This window comes from Triplophysa dalaica, chromosome 15 (genome assembly GCF_015846415.1).
Source record: "Triplophysa dalaica isolate WHDGS20190420 chromosome 15, ASM1584641v1, whole genome shotgun sequence".
Classification (NCBI taxonomy): domain Eukaryota; kingdom Metazoa; phylum Chordata; class Actinopteri; order Cypriniformes; family Nemacheilidae; genus Triplophysa; species Triplophysa dalaica.
In genome coordinates, this window is record NC_079556.1 from 20056620 (window position 1) to 20082772 (window position 26153).

Consider the following 26153-nt stretch of genomic DNA (forward strand, 5'->3'; position numbering starts at 1 on the left):
AAAAAGAGAGAAATTGTATTAGTACTTAAGTTTTACAACTAAACATTTGAACTAACTAGAATTGTGTCTATGATCACATCCAGTGTTCCTCTTTATGTAAGTTAAATGTATTTCATTTGGCATTATCATTTCACTTCCTACTGTTTTACAACCCTATTTTACTTCACACATCACCAAATACCACACACAAGAGAACATGATATCATCACAATGACTTTGAGACACAAAACTCTCAGAAATGATCTTTGAGTATAGAAGATTCACTCTTTTGTGATACTGGAGACACTGTCATACTGCCGTGAGAAACAACTGTAAAGAATAATGTGAACAACAACAGACAACATGACATAATTTCTTCTGTGTGTAGATTTGTGAAGAGTCCTGATGCAGAAGCAGCTTGTGTTTATCTGACTGATGTTCTGGGTGTGAATCCATTACTGCTGAAAGAACTGAATCTGAGTGACAATAAACTGAGAGATCTGGATGGAGAGAAACTCTCGGCTCTATTGATGGACTCTCATAGTAAAGTGAAGAAAATCATGTGAGTTTCATATATACAGTATAATACACCTTCATACATGTGTGTGTTATTAAGATCTGATGATGATGTTGTGTTATTGTGTTTAGATTGAATAAGTGTGAGCTGACAGAGAAACAGTGTTCAGCTGTAGCGTCTGTTCTCTCCTGTAAAACCCTCGTGAGAGAGATGAATCTGAACAACAGTCGTCTGCTGGATTCAGGACTCAAACACATCTGTGAGGGACTGAAGAATCCTCAGTGTCATCTCCACATACTCAAGTGAGATCATCTATAACACACACTGCACACAACACAACAAACATGACAATATTATACCGATTGACATCTGTTCACCTGCAGTGATCAATTAGGTAAAATCATTAAGTAAGATTTCTTATTCACTAACTGTGTGTACATGCACACAGTTTGTGTATTTGTTTGATTTCATACTAAAATCATTTTCCGTTGCTTTAAGTTCAAAAGAAGAAGGTTCTGAATGAATGAAGAAATTCAGAAGTAAAACCAAACTTGCAAAAACAATCACACTCTCCTACAAGCGGTTGAAATACTGAATTTACTTTACAATAAATATATGTAATTCATCTACTTCATTAATTGGGCAGATTTATTGTAAAGTATATTAAGTGTTTGACTAAACTGATGTCTGTTATAGATTGATCTGGAAGAGATTCTGTGTACAAATGCAGTTGATCGTGTTCTGTAGTCTATACAGTTAGGTCCAATAAGTGGATAAATCAGTGATTTACCCGTTTAACGTGAATTGTAAACTTTGTCATAGACTGTCTGAGTGCAGTATAACAGAAGAAGGTTACAGATGTTTGTCTGAAGCTGTGAGATCAAACCCTTCACATCTGATAGAGCTGGATCTCACTGGAAATGATCCTGGACCATCAGGAGTCAAACTCATCTATGATTTAATACAAGACACAAACTGTGAACTGAACACTGTGAGGTGAGCTACTTTGAAATAAATAAAAAACAATCATATTCAGGTGAATTATTCCTAGATAGTGTTTTACTATTATCATTACACAATCTGTTGTTGTACTGAAGTGAATTCAAGATTTAACAAAAGAAATGAGTGAAATGGTTTTCACCAGCTGCTGGACATTGAAATATTTGACTTTTTTTTGCTGAATTGTATGCAATGGCAGCTGTTTGTTTTCTGCAGGTTTTTGAAAAGTTCTTCTGCAGTTGAAGGCTTTGAGTATCTGAAGACTCTTGATATAAATCCTTTACTCCAGAGAGAAATGAATCTGAAGGATCATAAACTAGACGAGTCAAGAGTGAAACAGATCTGTGATCTACTGCAGGATAAACACTGTAAACTCAACACACTCATGTGAGGATTTTATCTTTATTTATATTAAATTAATACCTATATATATACATTTATAAAAAAGATCATATTAGCTGAAATTTATAAAAAAGATCATATTTTTTGGAATTACTTCATTCATAATTGTAACTTGTTGGTGTGTTTGTAAATGTTTTTTCTCTTGTTGAATGTTTCAGATTGAGGGATTGTGGTCTAACAGAAGAAAGTTGTTCATCTTTAGCTTCAGTTTTAAGATCAAACTCCAGTCTGACAGAACTTGACATGAGCAACAATAAACTACTGGATTCAGGAGTGAAGAAACTACAGAAAGGACTTGAACATACCAACTGTAAACTGAAGAAACTCAGGTAACTACAGAACAAATGGTGAACGTAAACGGATCCCCTCTATCCTTTTGAAAATTACTGTAAAGAAACTAAAGAAAGTTTGATTTTGTCAGCAGTAATAATGAACTGACCAGAAAAGGAGGACACGACACATTTGTGTTTTTAATAATAAACAGTTTATGGAAACATGCCATTTATAGATGTGATCAACTATTTCAAATGTCTGTTTTATAGTCTGTCCGAGTGCAGTTTAACAGAAGAAGGATATGTTGCTCTGTCTGAAGCTGTGAGATCAAACCCTTCACATCTGATAGAGCTGGATCTCACTGGAAATGATCCTGGACCATCAGGAGTCAAACTCATCTATGATTTAATACAAGACACAAACTGTGCACTGAACACTGTGAGGTGAGATGTGTTAAAATAAAACAAAACTTGTAAGGCTTATTATTCATAAAGGCATTATTTCAGTATTATTATACAATCTGTTTTATCAAAACAGACTTACTGAAAATAAATGACAGTGTAATTGTTTTGATCAGCACCAGTTACTGGGCTTGTAGATATCATTTATATATATATAGTTTGATTTGTTTAACTTGTACAACTGCAGGTTCTTGAAAAGTTCTTCTGCTGTGGAAGCATTTAAGTATCTGAAGACTCTTGATATAAATCCTTTACTCCAGAGAGAAATGAATCTGAGTAATCGTGTACTAAATGACTCAAGAGTGAAACAGATCTGTGATCTACTGCAGGATAAACACTGTAAACTCAACACACTCATGTGAGTATTTGATCTTTTTACACTGAGGAGTCAACCACAATGTGTTTCTATCACCACAATTAACATTTAAAACTTGTTCACAAAATTACCACCAGATGGCGCCAAGGGAGAGTTGGTGCCTTTAGCTACATTTGTATGGAATATTGCAGTGTAAATTATGAACGATTTATCTGTGCAGGATATCTGTTTTTTTTATTTCCTGTGCCCTCATAATCTCATAAGCAATATACAGTCAAAAACACAAAAACTACATATTCATTTCATATTGACATATTGACATATTTTAGTGACTTTCGTATGTTTCAGTTCAGGTTGAATTCTTTACATTAAAATACGTGATGTACAGATGCCTGGAAAATATGCTGCACATAACATTTACTTTTTTCTCACATACATTTCATTAGTATCAGGAAAAATATATTGCACACAGCCAGCTGTTTTATTTGTGTCTCCTCACAAACAAACATGGGTTATTATCAGGAACAGATTATGATTTTGATGTGCCCTGGGCACTGATGTTTCAAAGGCCCCCAGGCATCACATATTTTACATGAAAAGTGTTGCACCTATGCCCAAATACACAGGACTTAGGAGCGGTTCACACCAAATGCATTATTGCGTCTAAAACGGTCTTGTGGCACTCTTTTGACAACAGAAATTGCCTTATGCCAAGTTGCTAAAGTAAACAAAAGCTTACGACACTTCTGATTGGTCAACTGCTGTGGAACTGACATTGATGAGCTGAACTGTGTGTAAAAATGGAAGTTTTCAACTTGATACAGAGTATTAAAACCATGGCGCTTGTGTGAGAGATGCTGCCAATGGCCCGAGACACAGTTAGTTAAACACGTCTGTCTAGAGCGTGTTACATAGAAAAACTATATAAAAGTAGTAGAGGGGTATAGAAAAACGTCCTCTGTGTAAAACGCACAAAAAACAACACAAATTAGTTTATTTATATTTTGCAGTACTTGACACCTGAAAAGCTTCTGACCTCTCCAGCTCATATCACGTGGGAATAAATTTTGCCTTTGCATTGCATCATTTTACATTTTTAGTCATTTGGCAGACGCTTTTATCCAAAGCGACTTACAGTGCACTTATTACAGGGACAATCCCTCTGGAGCAACATGGAGTAAAGTGTCTTGCTCAAGGACACACTGGTGGTGGATGCTGGGATCGAACCAGCAACCTTCGATTTACCAGTTCAGTGGTTTAACCCACTAGACAACCAACTCCATATATCATTTCATTTTCATATCATTTACATTTCTGCATTAAGAAGACGAGTATATAACAGTCCATGCATTACAAATATCAACAAATCTCAAAAACAATATCAACAATAAAGCATTTAACGTTATCTTTAAAAAACAGATTTTACATTTTATTGGTTTTAAATTAGCTGAGAGGCATCTCTTAGAGAAAACTCTTCCACAACGTAATCCAAATCCATCTGTCTCACAAGACGATGACCATTAAAGACAGTGATCTGATATTTCTTTGACACATTTCTGTGGTTTTAAACTCATTTTGCCTCCTTCTGTCTTCTACACGTGACTTCTGCAGGCTTATACAACACAGTGTTTATTTACTCGCCTCTAGATGTCCCTCTCAGCAGCGTGGCAATGCATAAGGATTATTTATTTGATTTATTCGCTACGGTTAATACTTCACAACTGCAAAAACAATCCCTTTATTTGTCAGGAATCTCTCTTTGAGACATGGCGTGAGAACCCAAGTGCAGGCAGACACAGACGGTATAGATGTAACAAGGGTGTTTTATTAAACATAAAACATGAACAAAACTAAACAAGCAAAACAAAACCCACGAGGGGGAAAACAGACAGGAAGAAATATAAACTTTGACAGGAAACACTGACTAACTAAACTACGCAAACAAACACTGGGATACAAACACTAAACTAAGACTTACTAGATACGGGGAACAGGAACACGAACAGCATACAGCTTACAGAGCATGACATCAAACAGCATAACACATACAATGCACGAGCAACGAGACAAAGAAACATGAGGACTCTTTATAGGGGAAACAACAGTGGATCGAAACGAGCAACAGGTGCTGGGGATTAGCACTCAGGGAAAGCTGACGAGGGACGAGAAAGATCACTCAATCTCACACAAAACCATAGGTTATGCCATGACTCCACTCAAACAACAAGAATAAACATGACATGATAGTGGAATCATGACATTATTGACATGTATTCAGCGCTTCTTTGTTGAGAAAATAAAATAAATGTAAAATTTGCACATTAAATTTGCCAAGGCCAACTGCTGGTATAGTGCCCTTTGCACGTGCCCGGTAGGCCTCTGCGTAAATCCGACCCTGGTTATTACGTAAGAAATGATAAATATTAGTAAACAGGACAAATGATATTCATTTATGTTTTATATTAATAATATTTGTATTCAAGTTAAGGAGATGATCCGTCAACTTGCTCTTAAGAGGAAAATGCACAAATCTGAAATCCCCCTAAAAGAAGATTAAAAAACGGGCTGGAATAAGGTCACTTTAAAAAAAACTTTTTTAGGGGGCAATTTTTTTTATATTATAACTACACCTCAAACATCAAACTAAAATAAAATACCCACTAAAGTCATGACCCCTTTAAAGATGATGATATTTGACATTTACACACATTAACAGTGTTGACGTTCAGTTTTGTTTGTAAATATTTTCCTTGATGAATGTTTCAGATTGAGAGATTGTGGTTTTACAGCGGAAAACTGTACAGCTTTGGCTTCAGTTTTAAGATCAAACTCCAGTGTGACAGAACTCAACATGAACAACAATAATCTACTGGATTCAGGAGTGAAGAAACTACAGAAAGGACTTGAACATACCAACTGTAAACTGAAGAAACTCAGGTATCTACATTGAGAACACAAGTTTAGAAAAATCCCCTTAAATTAACAAATAAATAATTGTAAAGGAAGATGTCGTTTTTATTGTTCGATTCTGTTAGCAGTTTGAATGAAAAGGGAAAAACTTGCAGTTGTGTTACTTATACTTATACATGTGATCAATGGTTCTGCTGGGTTTTCACAGCCAGAGTCACAAATATCAGTTGTAGTTTTCATTATTATTTCAAACGTTTGTTGTAGATTGTCTGAGTGCAGTATAACAGAAAGAGGTTATGTTGCTCTGTCTGAAGCTGTGAGATCAAACCCTTCACATCTGATAGAGCTGGATCTCACTGGAAATGATCCTGGACCATCAGGAGTCAAACTCATCTATCATTTAATACAAGACACAAAATGTGCACTGTACACTGTGAGGTAAAGTAAAAGAATAAATGTTGCATTGCCTAAGTCGACCAGTGCTCAGTGATTTTAAAATACTATCTTATTTTTTCTGTAACAGTGTATAATATGAAACGATACAGTAATCATTGTGATTTTAATGAGACTGCATGATTTGGCCAAATAATCCTGTTGTGATTGTTTTATATTATTTTGATTGTAGTTTGACCTGTCATATGGTAAACACTCCACATGGCTGCCACTTAAAAATATCAAATATAAAAGAGCACAAGATACATTTAAATCACAACTCATGAGACACACAAAATTTGTATTTTGTTTAAACATGAAATCATGATTTTCTTTTTAGATTTTTAGGAAATCCCTCTGCAATAGAAGCTGTTGAGTATCTGATGAAGACTCTTGATATAAATCCTTTACTCCAGAGAGAAGTGAATCTGAAGGATCATAAACTAGACGAGTCAAGAGTGAAACAGATCTCTGATCTTCTGCAGGATAAACACTGTAAACTCAACACAATCATGTGAGTATTATCAATATACTTGTTACATTCTGCCGGACAGAAATGTTTCTTTACTAGCCTCACGCATCTCCATTCATCACTTACTCCCTCAGTGTCACACGCTACATAATGACACTCAATATATTTGATCTTAGTCTGGCGTGTGTATCTTTAACTAGAATGTACTGACTGAATCGCTCCATGGTTATTTTCAGAATGTCAGCGGTCACATTTAACCGTCATGTCTATTTGTTTCCTGTTTAAACTCATCATAAGCGATTGTAAACAAAATACATTTTTAATAATACAAATTATTTATCTTTTTTTGTTTACTTCTCATTTTGGTCCATTCTACAGAATTTGTGCAAACTGGTGTCCCACATCAAAAATACTTTTAAAAAGCATTCACGTATTCAAATCTTAGTTGTTTACTAAAATCCTTCTATAAAACCACAATAATATTTGCAATATCAGTAAATTTCATATATAAAATCATAATTTATTGGGTACTTTCATGTGGCAGATGGGTGTCCTGAACCCCAACCCTTAAATTTCAACTCATGAAAATAAATATAATTCCATTTTTTTTTAAATGATAAAACTTGTGTCCCACATTTTCATGTCACTACCAGAACAGTGTATGTTTAAGTTCATTGGCTGAGGCTGATTTACCAACAACCCTAAACATATTTTTATCAAGAATCATTACAGTGTCACTCTCTCTAATAACTACATGGTGAATAGATTGGTCTTATCATTTTGAACTAAATGTGTACGGAAGTCTAAAAATCTGTGTGTAACTTTAAGGAACGTCACTACCAAACATCTTTTGTCTGCAATTAAGCAAACTCTTATGACAACTTGACATAAAGCAATACATAATATATCCTGTAAGTGTCTTTTTCATGATGACTTGACATTACCAACGTGAAAGATTCAAAGATATTTGATGATCATGAGGGTTTACTCATCTAGATTAATATAAACATTTTAATTTGAGTTTCTCTGTCTCTTCAGGTTGAGTTCTTGTAGTATTACAGCAGAAGGTTGTGCTGCTCTCACAGAAGCTTTAAATGTGAATCCATCTCATGTGAAAGAACTGAATCTGAGTGGAAATACATTTGGAGACTCAGGAATCAAGAAGATATCTAATCTGATGAAGAACTCACAGTGTACACTGAAGAAACTCAAGTATGTGTTTAATCTTAATCTAAACGTGTTAAAGTACATTGAATTGAATTGTTTTTGGTGTCTATGGTAAATCAGAAAACAAATACATGTTAACAAAGAATATGTAAAGATCAAACATAGAGTATGATATATTTATAAATACTTGTAAGAAAGGGTTACTTTTAAATTCAGTGTGGTACTCTTGGAGATCTACGGCCCTGAAGATTTCAGCTGGACCATCTAATCCAGGTGTTCAGGTTTGCTTAGTTACAGACAGGTGTGCTGAAACAGGACAGTAGCTCTCCAGGAGCAGGGTTGGAGATCCCTGCTGTAGAATGATGAGAAGCAGACCTTGTAAAGCTATGTCATTTTGATGGAAAGGTGATGTATCTTTGTCAAAATATAAATGTTTAAAATTATTTTCTCCTTTTTGCTTTTCCCCTTTTCTTTAGGCTGAGTAGCGTCTGTGTTACAGCAGAAGGTTGTGTTGCTCTGGCTTCAGCTTTTAGATCAAATCCTTCACATCTAACAGAGCTGGATCTGAGTGAAAACAATCTGGAAGATTCAGGAGTAAAGGAAATCTCCACTCTCCTAAGAAATTCATATTGCAGACTGAAGAATCTGAGGTTTGAATGTGTTTGATCTAAACATGAACTACTTGGAATTCAAACAATAATATTGAACTTTGCTAACGGTTCTCACAGGCTTGTGTCTGATCACTCGCTTTCTTTTCTTCGCTTCCTGATGAAACCCTCTTTGGTTTATTTGCTTGCTCCGGATCATTTCGTCTAATAGTTAGCTGTTGGCTAACTTCACCCAGGCTACGAGTAAAATATGTGACATATGCAATAAAGCAGGTCGCACTCTCCTGCAGGCAGGGGACGGACGGGGCTGTGTTTACTGACCCAAACACCAAACTTGCAGAGTGTATTAGCTTACAGGCTTAAAAATAAAGGTGCTTCACGATGCCATAGAAGAACCTTTTTTGTCTATTTGGCTCCTTAAAGAACCTTTAACATCTGAAATGTGGCGAAAAAGGTTCTTCAGATTATAAAAAGATAAGAAAGAAATGATTCTCTAAAGAACCTTAGACTGAATGGTTCTTTTTGGAACCAAAAATGCATCGCAGTTAAGAAGCTTTAAGCACTTTATTTTTAAGAGTGAAAAAGCCTACTTTGGTAGCAGGGGTAGTAGAGTTGGTCCAGTTAAGAGTTGTTCTACCACTGAAATAATTTTAGAGACATAATTATAATATTGCTTTAAAATGCTACTAGCGATCTGCATGGGTGCAGTGTCTCATCAATATAACATTTAGAAATACAACATACTCTTTAAGGTGCTTCAAAAGATTCTTCAATGCCACAGAACTTTTTGGTTCCATAAAGAACCTTTAACACCCGAAGAACAAAAGATTCTTTATGCAGAAAAAAGGTTCCTCAGACTTTAAATAAACTAAGAGATGGTTCTTCTAAGAAACTTTGCTGAATGGTTCTTTGAGGAACCACAAATGGTTCATCTATGGCATCGCTGTTTAGCAACTTTTTTTAAGCCGTTACGTGGTCACTTTCTTTTTCGAAATAATAAAAAAGGTTGGTTATCACACATATGCATGTTATCTAATATAGTATTTAACTACCCAAGGAAAAATAATTTTGGTTCTTTGTATGTAACATAATTATAAATGTATATGTATACATTATTTTGATTGACTTTTTTTAATGAAGCCCCTATACTTTGTGTAGACTGTCCGGGTGCAGTATAGCAGAAGGAGGTTACAGATGTTTGTCTGAAGCTGTGAGATCAAACCCTTCACATCTGATAGAGCTGGATCTCACTGGAAATGATCCTGGACCATCAGGAGTCAAACTCATCTATGATTTAATACAAGACACAAACTGTGCACTGAACACTGTGAGGTGAATATTCTTATAAAATGCAGAATATCAAGTATCCAGTTATTTGTACATGGTTGGATTTAATCAAATCTTTGCAAAGCTTTGAATTACAAATGCGATGTTATTTGTAAGAATAAATAATTATGAGAACAATCATTTTAAAGAGGTGATATTAACAGATTTTAATCTGTCTGTAGATTCTTGAAGAGTCCGGATGCAGAAGCAGCTTGTGTTTATCTGACTGATGTTCTGGGTGTGAATCCATTACTGCTGAAAGAACTGAATCTGAGTGACAATAAACTGAGAGATCTGGATGGAGAGAAACTCTCGGCTCTATTGATGGACTCTCATAGTAAAGTGAAGAAAATCATGTGAGTTTCATATATACAGTATAATACACCTTCATACATGTGTGTGTTATTAAGATCTGATGATGATGTTGTGTTATTGTGTTTAGATTGAATAAGTGTGAGCTGACAGAGAAACAGTGTTCAGCTGTAGCGTCTGTTCTCTCCTGTAAAACCCTCGTGAGAGAGATGAATCTGAACAACAGTCGTCTGCTGGATTCAGGACTCAAACACATCTGTGAGGGATTGAAGAATCCTCAGTGTCATCTCCACATACTCAAGTGAGATCATCTATAACACACACTCCACACAACACAACAAACATGACAATATTATAAAGTCTTCACCATAAGTGGAGAAGTATGAATGTAAGTTTACCAGTGTGTGTTTGATGAGGATAATGACTTTTTGGTAACTGTGTTATTTCACACTGAACTCCATTTTTAATACTGCAAGTTTGGATTAATTCAGAACCAAGTAAAAACAAACATATGTAAAACTATACATAAAAAAACACTAAATACCCTTTAAAATGAAAATGATAACTGATACATCTGAACTAACTTGATGTGCGTTATAGCTTGATCTGAGAAAGATTGTGTACAAATTTCCTGTAGTCTGTTTCTCTGCAGTCAAATCATTGTAATATTCATTTCTTATTGAATAATGAAGGCCTTCATTTCAACTCCATGTGTTTGTTTGCTGAAGATCAAAACAATTACACATTTTTTTTATACTTTGTGTAGTCTGTCCGAGTGCAGTATAACAGAAGGAGGTTACAGATGTTTGTCTGAAGCTGTGAGATCAAACCCTTCACATCTGATAGAGCTGGATCTCACTGGAAATGATCCTGGACCATCAGGAGTCAAACGCATCTATGATTTAATACAAGACACAAACTGTGCACTGAACACTGTGAGGTGAGTGTTACTAAAATAATCAATAGACTGTTTTGCAACTTGTTTTGGTATTAAGGAATGATTTTATGTATTAATCTTCATTATTTCAATAAAAGGTTTTCACAATAAATGTTTATTAATAATATCATTGTTAACTTCTGTCTCCAGATTTTTGAAAAGTTCTTCTGCAGTGGAAGCTTTGAATTATTTAAGTAGAGTTCTTGGTTGTAATGTTTTACTCCAGAGAGAACTGAATCTGAGTAATCGTAAACTCGACGAGTCAAGAGTGAAACAGATCTGTGATCTACTGCAGGATAAACACTGTAAAATCAAGAAACTGATGTGAGTATTTGCTCTTTATTTAAAGTTACTTTAAAACAAGAAAACAATAATATATGGAAGCCCTGGACTGCAATAAAAAAATAAAAATAAACTTCTGTTAAAAAATTGTTCTCTAAAAACATATCTTCAAAAATTCTCATAATTCTCTCATTTCCTTCCTGATTTGTTATTTTCTCTTCAATTATTTTTCCCACACTAAAAAAAGATTTGCTGGCCATCAATTAGGCATGCAGTACCAATATTGACCACCATATCAGTAAGAATTAAAGTCACCACGAAACGGAAGTTGCGATTGACTTCTTTTCCATATCGTGACGTGTATCCAAGTGAAACGGTTTCTGAAATGTAAAAAATTGTAGGGCGGGGCTTTATTTTGCCTTCCGTTTTGATTGGTTTATTGTAAGTTGGGCATGGAGGGGGTGGCTGAAAATGCCTGGCCACTGGACAGTCAGTATAATTCTACCTCTTTTTGGTTTCTGACGTCATGTGGTGAAGAGTTGTTGTTGAGAACGGGAGAGGAGATTCATGTTTTTGATTAAAGATAACAATTGCAAAGGAATTTTGAATAGTGGTGTGCACGGATGAATCATTTATAATAATGTGCAACACTGTGTAAAACACTTAGAATTTACCTGTTTGATTTCATGGTGTCTTTAATAGTTTCTCTGCTAATATGTTTAATTTAGCATTATTATGTTTATGTTACTTGTGTTTAATGTGACGTTTGTTGTCACGTGTCAGTCTATCTCAGTGATCAACTGGCGAACCGCTGTCAAAATCTTCAAGATTTCTATTCTTTCGTGTGGCCTCTTGATAAGAAATAAATGAATACAAAAACATTTTGAAGAGAAAAATATATATATTATATAAAAATACATTTGAACTAGTTATTCAAGAAAACGTTAAAACTAAGTTCAACTAAGATTATTTGACATACCCCATTGTAAGAATGTTTGCTTTTTTTAAACATTAATATTTAATGAAACAAAATATGAGGATTATGTACAAGACTAAATATCTTGGTTCTTTTTCTTGGTAAAGTTAACTTATCTTGATTTAAGAATTTCTTAATATTTTTACTAGAAAACTAGACAAAATGCTTGATAAGAAATAGTTTTTTGCAGTATAAATCATGTCGATGCTCTCTTTAGATTATTTTACAAACTCAATAGTATATTACTACGAAACTTGATATGGTTCAGTGACAATTTACAATGTGCTTAGAATCAATTCTTAAAAATTGCATTTAACCAGACTTTAAGGGGCAGTTTCCCAGACTAACTGAAATGTTAGAGGTTTCTTGATCGAAAACAACTTACACTGACATATCCAAAAATATGTTTGTTTTGTTTTGTCTCAAGATTCACACGAATAATCTTTATTTGTAAAGTATGTTTTTAAAAACAACTTCAATATCCTTATTTAACTAAAACCTAGTCCTGGTTTAAGATAATCCCTTTCCGGGAAATAATGTTAGGAACGACTCACGAGTCAAGTGCAGGTAGCTGAATATTTATTAATATTCCAGGCAGGGAACAAACAACAGTTGATATGACAAGGAATCTGACAACAATGGGGACTTGGCAAAGTCACAAAAAGGCTCGAGCGCTCAGCCGAAAACAAATAGGGAGTTTCTCTTTGAAGTGAGGAACAGCAAGGGAGTTCAGTCAAGTGAATCCGTAAAAATGAAAAGGTAAATCCGCCCAACAAAAAATCCTCCTGCTGATGGCAGGTAAAGGGACGTAATGCCGCTCACGGAGGCCAAGGGAAAATCCACCAGCTGTAGGCAGGCAAAAATGCAAACGCAAGTCCGCCGACGCGACTAGAATCCTCCCACTGTAATGGGTTTCCTTGAGAGGAGAGAAAGTCACCCTCAGTGGCTCTGCTGAAGTCCCGGGAGCATAGATTGATTCCCTATGATGTTGAAGTTAGTTCCCTTGCATCTAGAGGTGAGATCCTGGATCTTAGGAGCGTTGACATTGAGCAAGACAGAGGTAGGTATTTGGTGTGGTAACTCAGCTCAGGAGCCTAGACAAGACAAACGGTTATTGACACGAAAATCCGCCAGGGCAAAACAGGACTAGACAAGCTTCGGTAAAGACCAAAAAACGGACTGACAACGGACAAGAGAAGACAAGGGGAATATAAGGACAATGGGGCTAGAAGAAAACAAGGAACAGCTGGGAAAAATCAGGAAACCCAGGTGCAGAGTCTTAACTAATAATGAGGGAGTAAACAAGGTAACGAGGTGAGTGGATGAAATGCAGACACTAAATAAACTGAAAGACTAGGAAAAACAAAACCCCACGTGCTCGACAACCCCAACAAGAAATAAGTGTAACAATCTCACAGACGCTAGACCAGAGACCTGACAGTACCCCCCCTCCCAGCGGCGCCACCGGGCGCACTAGGAAGGGGCTCACCTCGTCGCCGGTAGAAGTCCACGACCAAGGACTGGTCAAGAATGTCCCGAGCCGGTACCCAACTTCTCTCCTCTGCACTGTACCCCTCCCAGTCCACTAGGTATTGAACGCCTCTGCCCCGTCGCCGAACGTCAAGAAGTCTCCTTACCGTGTAGGTGGGAGACCCATCCACAAGACGGGGAGGCGGCGGGACAGGGCGGTTACTGGCGGGATGAAGAGGTGAGGAGAGCACAGGTTTAACCCTGGAAACATGAAATACTGGGTGGACCCGACCAAGGAAAGGGGGAAGTCTGAGCCTAACCGCCACCGGATTAACCACCTTGGTGATACGATATGGCCCAATGAACCTCGGCGGAAGCTTACGAGAAGGTGCCCGGAGAGGAAGGTCCTTGGTGGAGAGCCATACTCGTTGACCACACACATAGGCTGGAGGAGAGGATCGGTGACGATCAGCTGCTGCCTTGGTCCGTCTTCTGGTTTGGGCCAAAACCCCCCTGGCCTTCCTCCAGGTCCGGCGACAGCGCTGAACGAAGGCCAGGGCAGACGGGACCGCAGCGTCGGGTTCCTGTGCGGGAAACAGAGGAGGGTTATATCCTAACGAACATTCAAAAGGAGACATACCGGAAGCAGCCGTCGGGAGGGAGTTGTGGGCGTACTCTAACCATGAGAGTTGAGAGCACCAGGAACTCGGGTAGGAAGATGTCAAACAGCGGAGCATTCTACCAAGATCCTGGTTGGCCCGTTCACACTGCCCGTTGGTCTGAGGGTGGAAACCAGAGGACAGACTCGCGGAGGCCCCGATCTGTTTGCAAAATTCTCTCCAGAACCGGGAGGAGAACTGAGGCCCCCTATCGGAGACCACGTCGACCGGCAACCCATGGAGGCGGAAGACGCGGTCCACCATCAGCTGGGCCGTCTCCCGGGCGGAGGGGAATGAAATGAACCGCCCTAGAGAAGCGATCCACCACAGTGAGAACCACTGTGTTACCTTTGGAAACAGGGAGCCCTGTGAAGAAATCAAGAGCAATGTGAGACCAGGGGCGGGAGGGAATGGGTAACGGGCGAAGCAGACCAGCGGGCGGGTGACGAGGAGCCTTGCATTGAGCACAAGTCGGACAGGCCAACACGAACTGTTTGACATCGGTGATCAGTGATGGCCACCAAAAACGTTGGCGGACGGTAGCCAATGTTCCCCGATTACCTGGATGGCAGACTAGTCTGGAGGAGTGACCCCATCGTAGGACCTTGGGGCGCAGCGCAGCCGGCACGAATAGCCTACCCACCGGACACTCCGTAGGTACTTGCACCCCTCGTCCGGCCTCCATCACCTGTCGTTCGATTCCCCAAGAGAGAGCGCCCACTACCATCCGATCGGGGAGGATGGACTTCTCCGAAGACTCTCTCTCAGGGACCTCGAACACACATGAGAGCGCATCAGGTTTAATGTTCTTGGAACCTGGCCGGAACGAGAGGGTGAAGTTAAAGCGACCAAAAAAAGAGTGCCCAGCGAGCCTGCCGGGAGCTCAGCCTCTTGGCCGAAAGGATGTACTCCAGGTTCTTGTGGTCCGTCCAGACTAAGAAGGGCTGCGCTGACCCCTCCAACCAATGACGCCACTCTCCCAAAGCCAATCTTACCGCTAACAACTCACGGTTACCAATATCATAGTTACGTTCTGCAGGACCAAGGCGGTGGGAGAAGAAGGCACGGGGTGTACCTTCCCATCAGCAGCGGACCGCTGAGATAGAACTGCGCCGACCCCGACGTCTGAGGCGTCGACCTCTACAATGAATTGGCGTTCAGGGTCTGGAAAAGACAGGACAGGGGCAGAGACAAAACGAGACTTTAAAGTGTCAAAGGCCACCTGAGCGTCATGATTCCATCTGAACACCCTCTTGGTGGAGGTCAATGCCGTGAGAGGTGTGGCGATGAGGCCAAAGTTCCTGATGAAACGCCTATAGAAGTTGGCAAAACCCAGGAACCTCTGGAGCGCCTTACGAGAGTCGGGTCTGGGCCATTCGGCAACAGCACTAATCTTGGCGGGATCTGCTCTTATCCCACGGGAAGAGATGATATGGCCAAGGAACGTAACGGACTCTGCGTGGAATTCGCACTTCTCCGCCTTGACAAACAACTGGTTCTCAAGTAATCGTTGGAGGACCCGTCTAACGTGTTGGGTGTGCACATGGAGAGAGGGGGAAAAAAATAAGAATATCATCCAAGTACACAAAGACAAATTGGTTTATCATGTCACCCAAAACGCTATTAACGAGGTCCTGGAAGACAGCAGGAGCATTGGTCAAACCAAAGGGGAGAACCAAATACTCATAATGTCCCGTAGGTGTGTTGAAAGCTGTCTTCCACTCGTCTCCCTCCTTTATGCGGACTAGGTGATAGGCATTGCGAAGGTCTAATTTAGTGAAGACCTGGGCTCCCTGCAAGAGCTCAAAGGCAGAAGAAATGAGAGGTAGGGGGTACCTATTCTTGACAGTGATGTCGTTCAAACCTCGATAGTCGATACAAGGGCGTAGGGAGCCATCCTTCTTCTGGACGAAGAAGAAGCCTGCACCCGCTGGGGAGGATGAGTGCCGTATGAGACCAGCCAGGAGAGACTCCTGGATGTACGTGTTCATGGCCTCTCTCTCAGGACCAGATAGGGAATACAGCCGACCCTTGGGCGGAGAAGTGCCAGGGAGGAGTTCAATGGCGCAGTCGTAGGGGCGATGTGGAGGAAGAGAGGTGGCCCGGGACTTGCTGAATACAGTTCCCAGATCGTGATATTCCACCGGGACACCCTTCAGGTCTGCTGGCTGCGCCTGCGGAGGACAAAAAACAGAGAGAGAGGAGGCAGAACCTAGACAAGAAACATGACATGACTGGCTCCAGGCTAAAATGGAGTTACAACCCCAATCCATGTGAGGGTTGTGCTGCACCAACCAAGGATGCCCCAGCACCAATTGGTTCTCGGGGGTCTCGATGGCGTACAGCACAATCCTCTCATGGTGATTACCCGAAAGGGAAAGACTCACAGAGGGGGTGATGTGGGTGATGGTAGATAGTGGCTTGCCCGCAAGAGACCATGCATCAATCGGTTTGGCAAGAGGTAGGAGAGGAATTCCCCACTCACGGGCAGTGGAGACTCCAATGAAATTGCCCTCAGCTCCTGAATCGAGGAGGGCTTGGCCCGAGTGAACACACCCCAGGTATTGCAGGCGAAAAGGAAGCAGACTGCGGCTGCAAGGAGAGCTTGAAGAGGAGATGGCGCCCACCAGTACTCTCCGATCTGCCGGCGGGCTTTGGATTTTAAAGGGCACTGAATAGCAAAATGTCCGGCCTTGCCACAGTACAAGCAGAGTCCTTGGGCTAAACGCTGCTGTTTCTCTTGGGGGGTGAGGCGTAGGCGCCCCAGTTGCATGGGTTCCGAAGTAGCAGGTGAGTTGCCTTGAGGTTCCGTATTCCCCACTGGAGGAGAGTTCCAGAAGGGGTTGGTGAGGAGGCGTTTACTGCATTGGTTTAGACGACTCTCGACTCGCACTGATAGAGTGATGAGAGCTTAGAGTTCTTCTGGAAGGTCTTCCAGTTCTTCTGGAGGTGCCAGTTCATCCACGATGTTAGCATCCAGACCATCCAGGAAGCGAGCACGTAGGGCGCTCTGATTCCAGTCGCATGCAGCCGCAAGGGTCTTGAGTCGAATGGCATAGTCTGTGACCGATCCTCCTCTTTGGGCCAGACGAGATAACTGAGCACTTGCTTCATCCCCCTGAGCCGTACGATCAAATAAGTTAATCATCTCCTCACGGAAGAGTTCAAAGGTAGTACAGCATGGTGCGCTCGAATCCCAGACTGCCACTGCCCAGTCCCGAGCTGAACCGGACAGAAGCGTGATTACATAGGCCACCTTAGTGGCTTCCAAGGTATAACGGCGAGGCTGTAAGGTAAAGACTAGGGCACACTGTGACAAGAAGGCTCGACAAGACAAAGGATCACCATTATAAATGGGTGGATTATTTGCATGGGGCTCTGGTTCATGGACTCGGCCAATAGGTGCAGCCTGAAGTTCTCCAAAAAGTGACGCGAGTTCAGCCACACGAGTGTTCAGAGCTCCTATCTCCTGGGTGGTAGCATGTAATCGGGACGCCTGTTGTCCTAACAACGCCCCCTGCTGAGCAAGAGCTGTGCGAACCGGATCAGATCCTGCTGACTCCATCTTGGTCAGTCCGTTCTGTTAGGAACGACTCACGAGTCAAGTGCAGGTAGCTGAATATTTATTAATATTCCAGGCAGGGAACAAACAACAGTTGATATGACAAGGAATCTGACAACAATGGGGACTTGGCAAAGTCACAAAAAGGCTCGAGCGCTCGGCCGAAAACAAATAGGGAGTTTCTCTTTGAAGTGAGGAACAGCAAGGGAGTTCAGTCAAGTGAATCCGTAAAAATGAAAAGGTAAATCCGCCCAACGAGGGCCAACAAAAAATCCTCCTGCTGATGGCAGGTAAAGGGACGTAATGCCGCTCACGGAGGCCAAGGGAAAATCCACCAGCTGTAGGCAGGCAAAAATGCAAACGTAAGTCCGCCGACGCGGCTAGAATCCTCCCACTGTAATGGGTTTCCTTGAGAGGAGAGAAAGTCACCCTCAGTGGCTCTGCTGAAGTCCCGGGAGCATAGATTGATTCCCTATGATGTTGAAGTTAGTTCCCTTGCATCTAGAGGTGAGATCCTGGATCTTAGGAGCGTTGACATTGAGCAAGACAGAGGTAGGTATTTGGTGTGGTAACTCAGCTCAGGAGCCTAGACAAGACAAACGGTTATTGACACGAAAATCCGCCAGGGCAAAACAGGACTAGACAAGACAAGCTTCGGTAAAGACCAAAAAACGGACTGACAACGGACAAGAGAAGACAAGGGGAATATAAGGACAATGGGGCTAGAAGAAAACAAGGAACAGCTGGGAAAAATCAGGAAACCCAGGTGCAGAGTCTTAACTAATAATGAGGGAGTAAACAAGGTAACGAGGTGAGTGGATGAAATGCAGACACTAAATAAACTGAAAGACTAGGAAAAACCAAACCCCACGTGCTCGACAACCCCAACAAGAAATAAGTGTAACAATCTCACAGACGCTAGACCAGAGACCTGACAAACCACCCCTAAATGTTTAAAGTGTAATGATTTGAACAAATATGTTTATTATTTGATAATAATGTCAATTATAATTAAAAGGGAGTCATTGAATTATTATTTTAATATTTTTGCCATAATCCAGACCCCATGGTTTTATCATTATTTGTCTGTTTGTGAAGTGAGTTATAAGAATGACTCAGTAAAGCCTACACATAACAGCCGTGTTGAAATTAAGTTGTGTGTGTGATTGTAAATTATGTTTTTCTGGTCCAATGTTTCAGACTGAGGGATTGTGGTCTAACAGAAGAAAGTTGTTCATCTTTAGCTTCAGTTTTAAGCTCAAACTCTAGTCTGACAGAACTTGACATGAACAACAATAAACTACTGGATTCAGGAGTGAAGAAACTACAGAAAGGACTAGAACATACCAACTGTAAACTGAAGAAACTCAGGTAACTACATTAGGAGAAATGGATGCTTTAGGTTTACATTTACGTTTATGCATTTGATAGACGCTTTTATCCAAAGCGACTTACATTGCTTTATTGTAAACATTTGTTTCTAAGTATGTGCAATCCCCTGGGATCCGACCCACAACCTTGCGTTGTTAATGCCATTCTCTTACCACTGAACTACAGGAAAGCTGTCTTTCATAATACGGAAATTACACATTTATGTGTTGTTGTTGTTGTTTCTGTCAACAGTAATAAGGAATATTGTTTTTCTCTAATAACCTGTAAAGATATAATGCACTTTTTACAACAATGCACTGTTTTAACAATCTAAGGTATCAGTATCATATTAGATGTGATTTAATATTTCAAATGTTTGTTTTCTAGTCTGTCTGAGTGCAGTATAACAGAAGAAGGTTATGTTGCTCTGTCTGAAGCTGTGAGATCAAACCCTTCACATCTGATAGAGCTGGATCTCACTGGAAATGATCCTGGACCATCAGGAGTCCAACTCATCTATGATTTAATACAAGACACAAACTGTAAACTGAAGACTGTGAAGTGAGTGTGAAAACTAAATACGAGAGTAGTGATTCAGCAAAGACTTGGTTGAAGTTAAAGATATGATTGATGTTTGTTGTGCAATTTTTGAACAGATGGGTACAAATCATGAAATGAGTTATTTTCATCAGTTACGGCTCAGTAGATCTAGCACTCTGTCTGCATTGAATTCAACAGAGAGAGAGAGAGAGAGAGAGAGAGAGGGTGAGAGAGAGAGAGAGAGGGTGATAGAGAGAGAGAGAGGGTGATAGAGAGAGAGAGAGAGAGAAAGAGAAAGAGGGATAGAGAGTACCCCGCACTCTGCGCATCTCTTTACTTGGCCTTATGAAGCTGTGAGAATCCATAACATCAAAAACAATGATGTTACACCATAATTTCTGAAGAACATGGTGTAGCAATTCTTTAATAGTTTTAATAAATGTTGTTTATTATGTTACCAATGTTTTACTGTAGGTAGTGCATTCATTTAGACTTGAGATTAAAACTGATTAGACCTACCTGTGCATTTAACAGATATCATGCACACCAAAATAACTCTTAAACATTTTTAATGTTCTTAGAGAATTGATTTCACTATTATAATCACACTGTTGGTATAATCTGTTGTTTTTGACTAATTTAATTTGATATTAAACAAAAGCAATTCAAATGAAATGGTTTTCATAAGCACCAGCTGCTGGAGTTTAATTTAAAAAACATGGTCTATATATTTTAAATAATTTAAATTCTGCCATTTTTTTTCCTACAGATTTTTGAGAAATCGTTTTGCATTTGAAGCCTCTGAGTATCTGACTGGATGTCTTGGTATAAACGCTTTACTCCAGAGAAAACTGAATCTGGTTAAACGTAAACTCGACGTGTCAAGAGTGAAACAGATCTGTGATCTACTGCAGGATAAACACTGTAGACTCAACACACTCAAGTGAGTTATTTCTATATTATTTTTATATATGGTGTTCTATTCAGCAAAGACAGAAATTACGGGACATTTTCAAATGTGTTTTTCTCATTAAAATCATCATGAAGTACTGTAAAGAGGGTTAAGAGAATGTTGTGGTTTCTAATATAACATCCGTTCCCTGATGAGAGCGAGACATGTCAATATAGTACACGAGGGATTTGTCCCAAAGAGCCCCAATCTTTTATAAAAGGTTAATGAGACCTGAACTGTGTGATGAGGTCTGCCAGTGTGGATTTACCACATTTTTTTCACAATGTTCACATTTTTTAAAGTTACATTTATGCATTTGGAAGACGCTTTTATCCAAATCGACTGACATTTCATTCTACTAAACATGAATGTGTGCAATCCCCTGGGATCAAACCATGACCTTGGCTTTGCAGCGCCATGCTCAAACCACTGAGCCACAGGAAATGGACAGTTTAAAATGCCATGTTGTCGCTGTTGTTGGTATATGCAGGATAATGTTATAACACTTCGCAAGGTCATGAAAAATGTTTGTTTGAGGTGCTGTATTTGGCTAAACCTTTACCCTACCCCTCCAACCAAAAGAGAATGGAGATACACCTTTAGATCAATGTACTAAACAGAGGGGGGGGGGGAGAAATGTAGGAGTAAGGGGGAGAAGTGGGAATGAATCTAAGAGATCAGGAAATCAAGTAATATTAAATCTTCGCTTCCTGCTCAAGGGTAAAGTAGACATTTAAGGGACCAGATGCAGAGCTTCCAGATGTGTTGTTTATTTCGTTTAGTCCCAGTCATGTTAAGTTTATTTAGTTTCTTGTTCTCCTGTTTTTGCCCCTCAGTGGGTAGTGTTTTGTTCTGTCTTATCATTTAGTCCTGTTCTTATTACCCTTGTTATTTTTTAGCAACAATATTCACTAATTTCTAGAAATCTAGACTCGCAGTTGTGATTGGTCGATTAAGTTACCAAATATGGTAACTTGCCCTATAAAGTGTTAACATGAGTCCTTTGTGTCTCTTCAGGTTTAATTATTGTAGTATTACAGCAGAAGGTTGTGCTGCTCTCACAGAAGCTTTAAATGTGAATCCATCACATGTGAAAGAACTGAATCTGAGTGGAAATACATTTGGAGACTCAGGAATCAAGAAGATCTCTGATCTGATGAAGAACTCACAGTGTACACTGAAGAAACTCAAGTATGTGTTTTTCATTCATGTTCATTTATTCTTAATGCATGTATGTGAAGGATTCTGCACTGGTGAGATTTACTATTTAGTTATATTAAAACTAACTAAATTAAAACCTTTTTTCATAGTCTGTCTGAGTGCAGTATAACAGAAGAAGGTTACAGATGTTTGTATGAAGCTGTGAGATCAAACCCTTCACATCTGATAGAGCTGGATCTCACTGGAAATGATCCTGGACCATCAGGAGTCAAACTCATCTATGATTTAATACAAGACACAAACTGTGCACTGAAGACTTTGAGGTGAATAAAGCTTTTAAATATTGAACATTCGTCACACATGTGAAGTCTGTTTTATGAAACTAGGTTGATCAGACAGTGTGTAACTGCAATATTTTTAGAAGGACCAGAGGAGGAATTTACTGAATTGTAATTCAAAGAAGAAAATGATTTGCATTAATTTAGTAAGAAACAAAACAATACAATCATTTTAAAGGATTAGTTAATCATTTAGAAAATAATTATTAACTACACTTTATTCTTGTGGAGGCTTTTGGTTTATCTCAAATAATAATAATTATTCACCTAAAGTATTATCAGTCTTTTGTCATGTAGACATAACTGTTTATAGTTTGCATTCCTTTGTTAAAACTTGTAGGATGAACGCTCATACGCTTTTTACTAGAATGAGCTTCTCTACATATTATTGTGGATTTATGTTCAGACTAAGAGTTTATGACCATGTTGTGTGCTGTGGAAAGGCAGCTTAAAACACACAGAATACTTGAAATTCTGTCAGAAATCTTTTGTCTCCAGTTTCACTGCAGTAAATATGATAGTCAAAAACTGCACTTGAGCTTTAAAGAATGATGTGATTAAGAGACAGAATGATAACATTTAATATGAACAATCTTCTGTCTGTAGATTCTTGAAGAGTGATGATGCAGAAGCAGCTTGTGTTTATCTGACTGATGTTCTGGGTTTGAATCCATTACTGCTGAAAGAACTGAATCTGAGTGACAATAAACTGAGAGATCTGGATGGAGAGAAACTCTCGGCTCTATTGATGGACTCTCATAGTAAAGTGGAGAAAATCATGTAAGTTTCATATATACAGTATAATACACCTTCATACATGTGTGTGTTATTAAGATCTGATGATGATGTTGTGTTATTGTGTTTAGATTGAATGAGTGTGAGCTGACAGAGAAACAGTGTTCAGCTGTAGCGTCTGTTCTCTCCTGTAAAACCCTCGTGAGAGAGATGAATCTGAACAACAGTCGTCTGCTGGATTCAGGACTCAAACACATCTGTGAGGGACTGAAGAATCCTCAGTGTCAACTCCAGATACTCAAGTGAGTTCATCTATAACACACACTCCACACAACACAACAAACATGACAATATTATACAGTTTGACATCTGTTCACCTGCAGTGAGAATGTACAAATAAAATATTGCCAGTGTGTGTTTGCGTGTTTGCTGTAGATTATAATTCTCAGTCACTAAATTTGTGTGTTCATGTATTTGTGTGTTTTCACACTGATATATTTCTTCAAACACAATTACATTTTATTATAGAATGCTCTAAATGTAGAATGAGATTCAGAACCGAGTAAAATCCAAAGAAAAAATCATCAGTGTCTCATAAGACAACACTTGTATACAGTGTTTGTTGAATTAGGTCCAATAAGTGTTCAATTATTCACTACAGGAAATTCAATTCAGTTTTATTTATATATCACTTTCACAATGTGCATTGTTCAAAGGCGGCTTTAAATGAGAACAGAAAAACAGAAAACTGCAGAAAAGGTCAAACACAGAACAGTGTATGGTGTTTATAAGACAAGCAAAATACTTCTAATAAAGTGATGTTAACAGAATTTACCAAAACTTTAAGCTAATCTAGTATCAACAGTCTCCAGGTGAGCAAGCCAACACGACCCTGTGGTGACAAACCAAAAACTCCAATGATGAATAAATGGAGAAAAAACCTCAGATGTGTCACAGTTACTTTTAATCAAAGTCAATGAGTTCAGAGTAAATGTTTATGAATAAAATGTATAAATAACAAAACTTTTGTACTTTGTTTCATAGTCTCTCTGAGTGCAGTATAACAGAAGGAGGTTACAGATGTTTGTATGAAGCTGTGAGATCAAACCCTTCACATCTGATAGAGCTGGATCTCACTGGAAATGATCCTGGACCATCAGGAGTCAAACTCATCCATGATTTAATACAAGACAAAAACTGTAAACTGAAGACTGTGAGGTGAAGTTTTACTTAAATAATAAAAACACTAATTGTTTTGATTTTTTTTTTCTTCAAAAAAATTAATATGTGTTTGAGTTATGATTTTGTGGTATAATCTTTAAAATTGCAATACAAGGTTATCACAATAAATGTTTATTAATAATAAACCTGTTGTCTTCCGTCCTCAGGTTTTTGAAAAGTTCTTCTGCTGTGGAAGCCTTTGAGTATCTGATGAAGACTCTTGATATAAATCCTTTACTCCAGAGAGAAGTGAATCTGAGTCATAAACTAGACGAGTCAAGAGTGAAACAGATCTCTGATCTACTGCAGGATAAACACTGTAAACTCAACACACTCATGTGAGTTATTTGATATTTATTTTTAGTTACTTTAAAACAAGGATATAAATGTATATGAAGAGCTCTTTTCCAAAACGCATTAAGTACCAAATTTAAGAAAAATTTGTTTGTCATGCCATTTGGCTGTGTACTAAACCTATTCACTGCTCCATCAATCTTTCTTGTCAAATCGCTATATTTCCTTGTTTAAAATGTACTGCAACATGCGGTTTCTTTTCAAAACGCTAGATACCTGTGTTTAGCTAAAATGCGATATGTCCTCTCGACCAATCAGAATCCGCTCGTTAGTGGTATTTGTATGTGTTATTTCTAAATGATTAATTGTATGTGGTGGAAAATATTGAAACATGAAATTTAAAATATTGATTTTATTTTAATATTTATTTGGTTAGTATTTATTTTATTTGGCTGTAATTTATTTCATGCATTTGCATTTATTTGATTTATATTAATTTATGAGTCCCTGATGGCACATGCTTCATGTTCTCTTGTTTTTTTGTTTTTAAAAAGAAATAAACCAACATTTTAAAAAAAGGATGGATTTGTAGCGTTTTGAAAAAAAAAACAAGAGAACATGAAGCATGTGCCATATAATTGACATTATTGTTGTTTCATTTAACAATCATTGTTTAACATGTTCAGACTGAGCTAACTACGACGGCGTTTTAGTGCCAAGTAAAAAAAAAAAGATTTCGAGAATAAAGTAAAAATGTTACGAGAATAAAGTCGAAATGTTACGTGATTAAAGTCGAAATGTTACGAGAACAAAGTCGAAATGTTACGAGAACAAAGTCGAAATGTTATTTATTATTGTTTATTATTATTGTTATTGTTGTTGCAGCTGGTTTTTATTATTCACCTTTTACTGAAACATGTTTGTAAATTGTAAAAACAATTGTTGACCATTTGTTTTCCCTGTTGAATGTTTCAGATTGAGGGATTGTGGTCTAACAGAAGAAAGTTGTTCATCTTTAGCTTCAGTTTTAAGATCAAACTCCAGTGTGACAGAACTCAACATGAGTAACAATAATCTACTGGATTCAGGAGTGAAGAAACTACAGAAAGGACTAGAACATACCAACTGTAAACTGAAGAAACTCAGGTAACTACATTAAGAGAACACATGAATTTTGTCTCCACTGACCAGAGAAGGAAGAAACAATGTAGTTGGGTTTTATCAATATAAAACAGTTTACAAATATAAACACATACTAGATGTACTTTAATATTTCAAATGTCTGTTTTCTAGTCTGTCTGAGTGCAGTATAACAGAAGAAGGTTACAGATGTTTGTCTGAAGCTGTGAGATCAAACCCTTCACATCTGATAGAGCTGGATCTCACTGGAAATGATCCTGGACCATCAGGAGTCAAACTCATCTATAATTTAATACAAGACACAAACTGTGCACTGAACACTGTGAGGTGAGATGTGTTAA

The 26153-nt window shown here is 38.6% G+C and overlaps 1 protein-coding gene across 1 annotated transcript in view; it reads left to right on the top strand.

Moving 5' to 3' along the window:
* The window catches only part of LOC130436438 (uncharacterized), a 210278-nt gene that overhangs the window by 172829 nt on the left and 11296 nt on the right, over positions 1-26153 (top strand). Inside the window, exons 63-90 of the mRNA XM_056767084.1 lie at positions 368-541; positions 628-798; positions 1319-1492; positions 1712-1882; positions 2056-2226; positions 2440-2613; positions 2819-2989; positions 5714-5884; positions 6122-6295; positions 6630-6803; positions 7800-7973; positions 8405-8578; positions 9695-9868; positions 10045-10218; positions 10305-10475; positions 10941-11114; positions 11262-11435; positions 19261-19431; positions 19819-19992; positions 20741-20914; positions 21941-22114; positions 22234-22407; positions 23029-23202; positions 23289-23459; positions 24202-24375; positions 24546-24716; positions 25648-25818; positions 25966-26139. Of these exons, the coding sequence (XP_056623062.1) occupies positions 368-541; positions 628-798; positions 1319-1492; positions 1712-1882; positions 2056-2226; positions 2440-2613; positions 2819-2989; positions 5714-5884; positions 6122-6295; positions 6630-6803; positions 7800-7973; positions 8405-8578; positions 9695-9868; positions 10045-10218; positions 10305-10475; positions 10941-11114; positions 11262-11435; positions 19261-19431; positions 19819-19992; positions 20741-20914; positions 21941-22114; positions 22234-22407; positions 23029-23202; positions 23289-23459; positions 24202-24375; positions 24546-24716; positions 25648-25818; positions 25966-26139 (4842 nt within the window). The remainder of the gene's footprint in view (positions 1-367; positions 542-627; positions 799-1318; positions 1493-1711; positions 1883-2055; positions 2227-2439; positions 2614-2818; positions 2990-5713; positions 5885-6121; positions 6296-6629; positions 6804-7799; positions 7974-8404; positions 8579-9694; positions 9869-10044; positions 10219-10304; positions 10476-10940; positions 11115-11261; positions 11436-19260; positions 19432-19818; positions 19993-20740; positions 20915-21940; positions 22115-22233; positions 22408-23028; positions 23203-23288; positions 23460-24201; positions 24376-24545; positions 24717-25647; positions 25819-25965; positions 26140-26153) is intronic.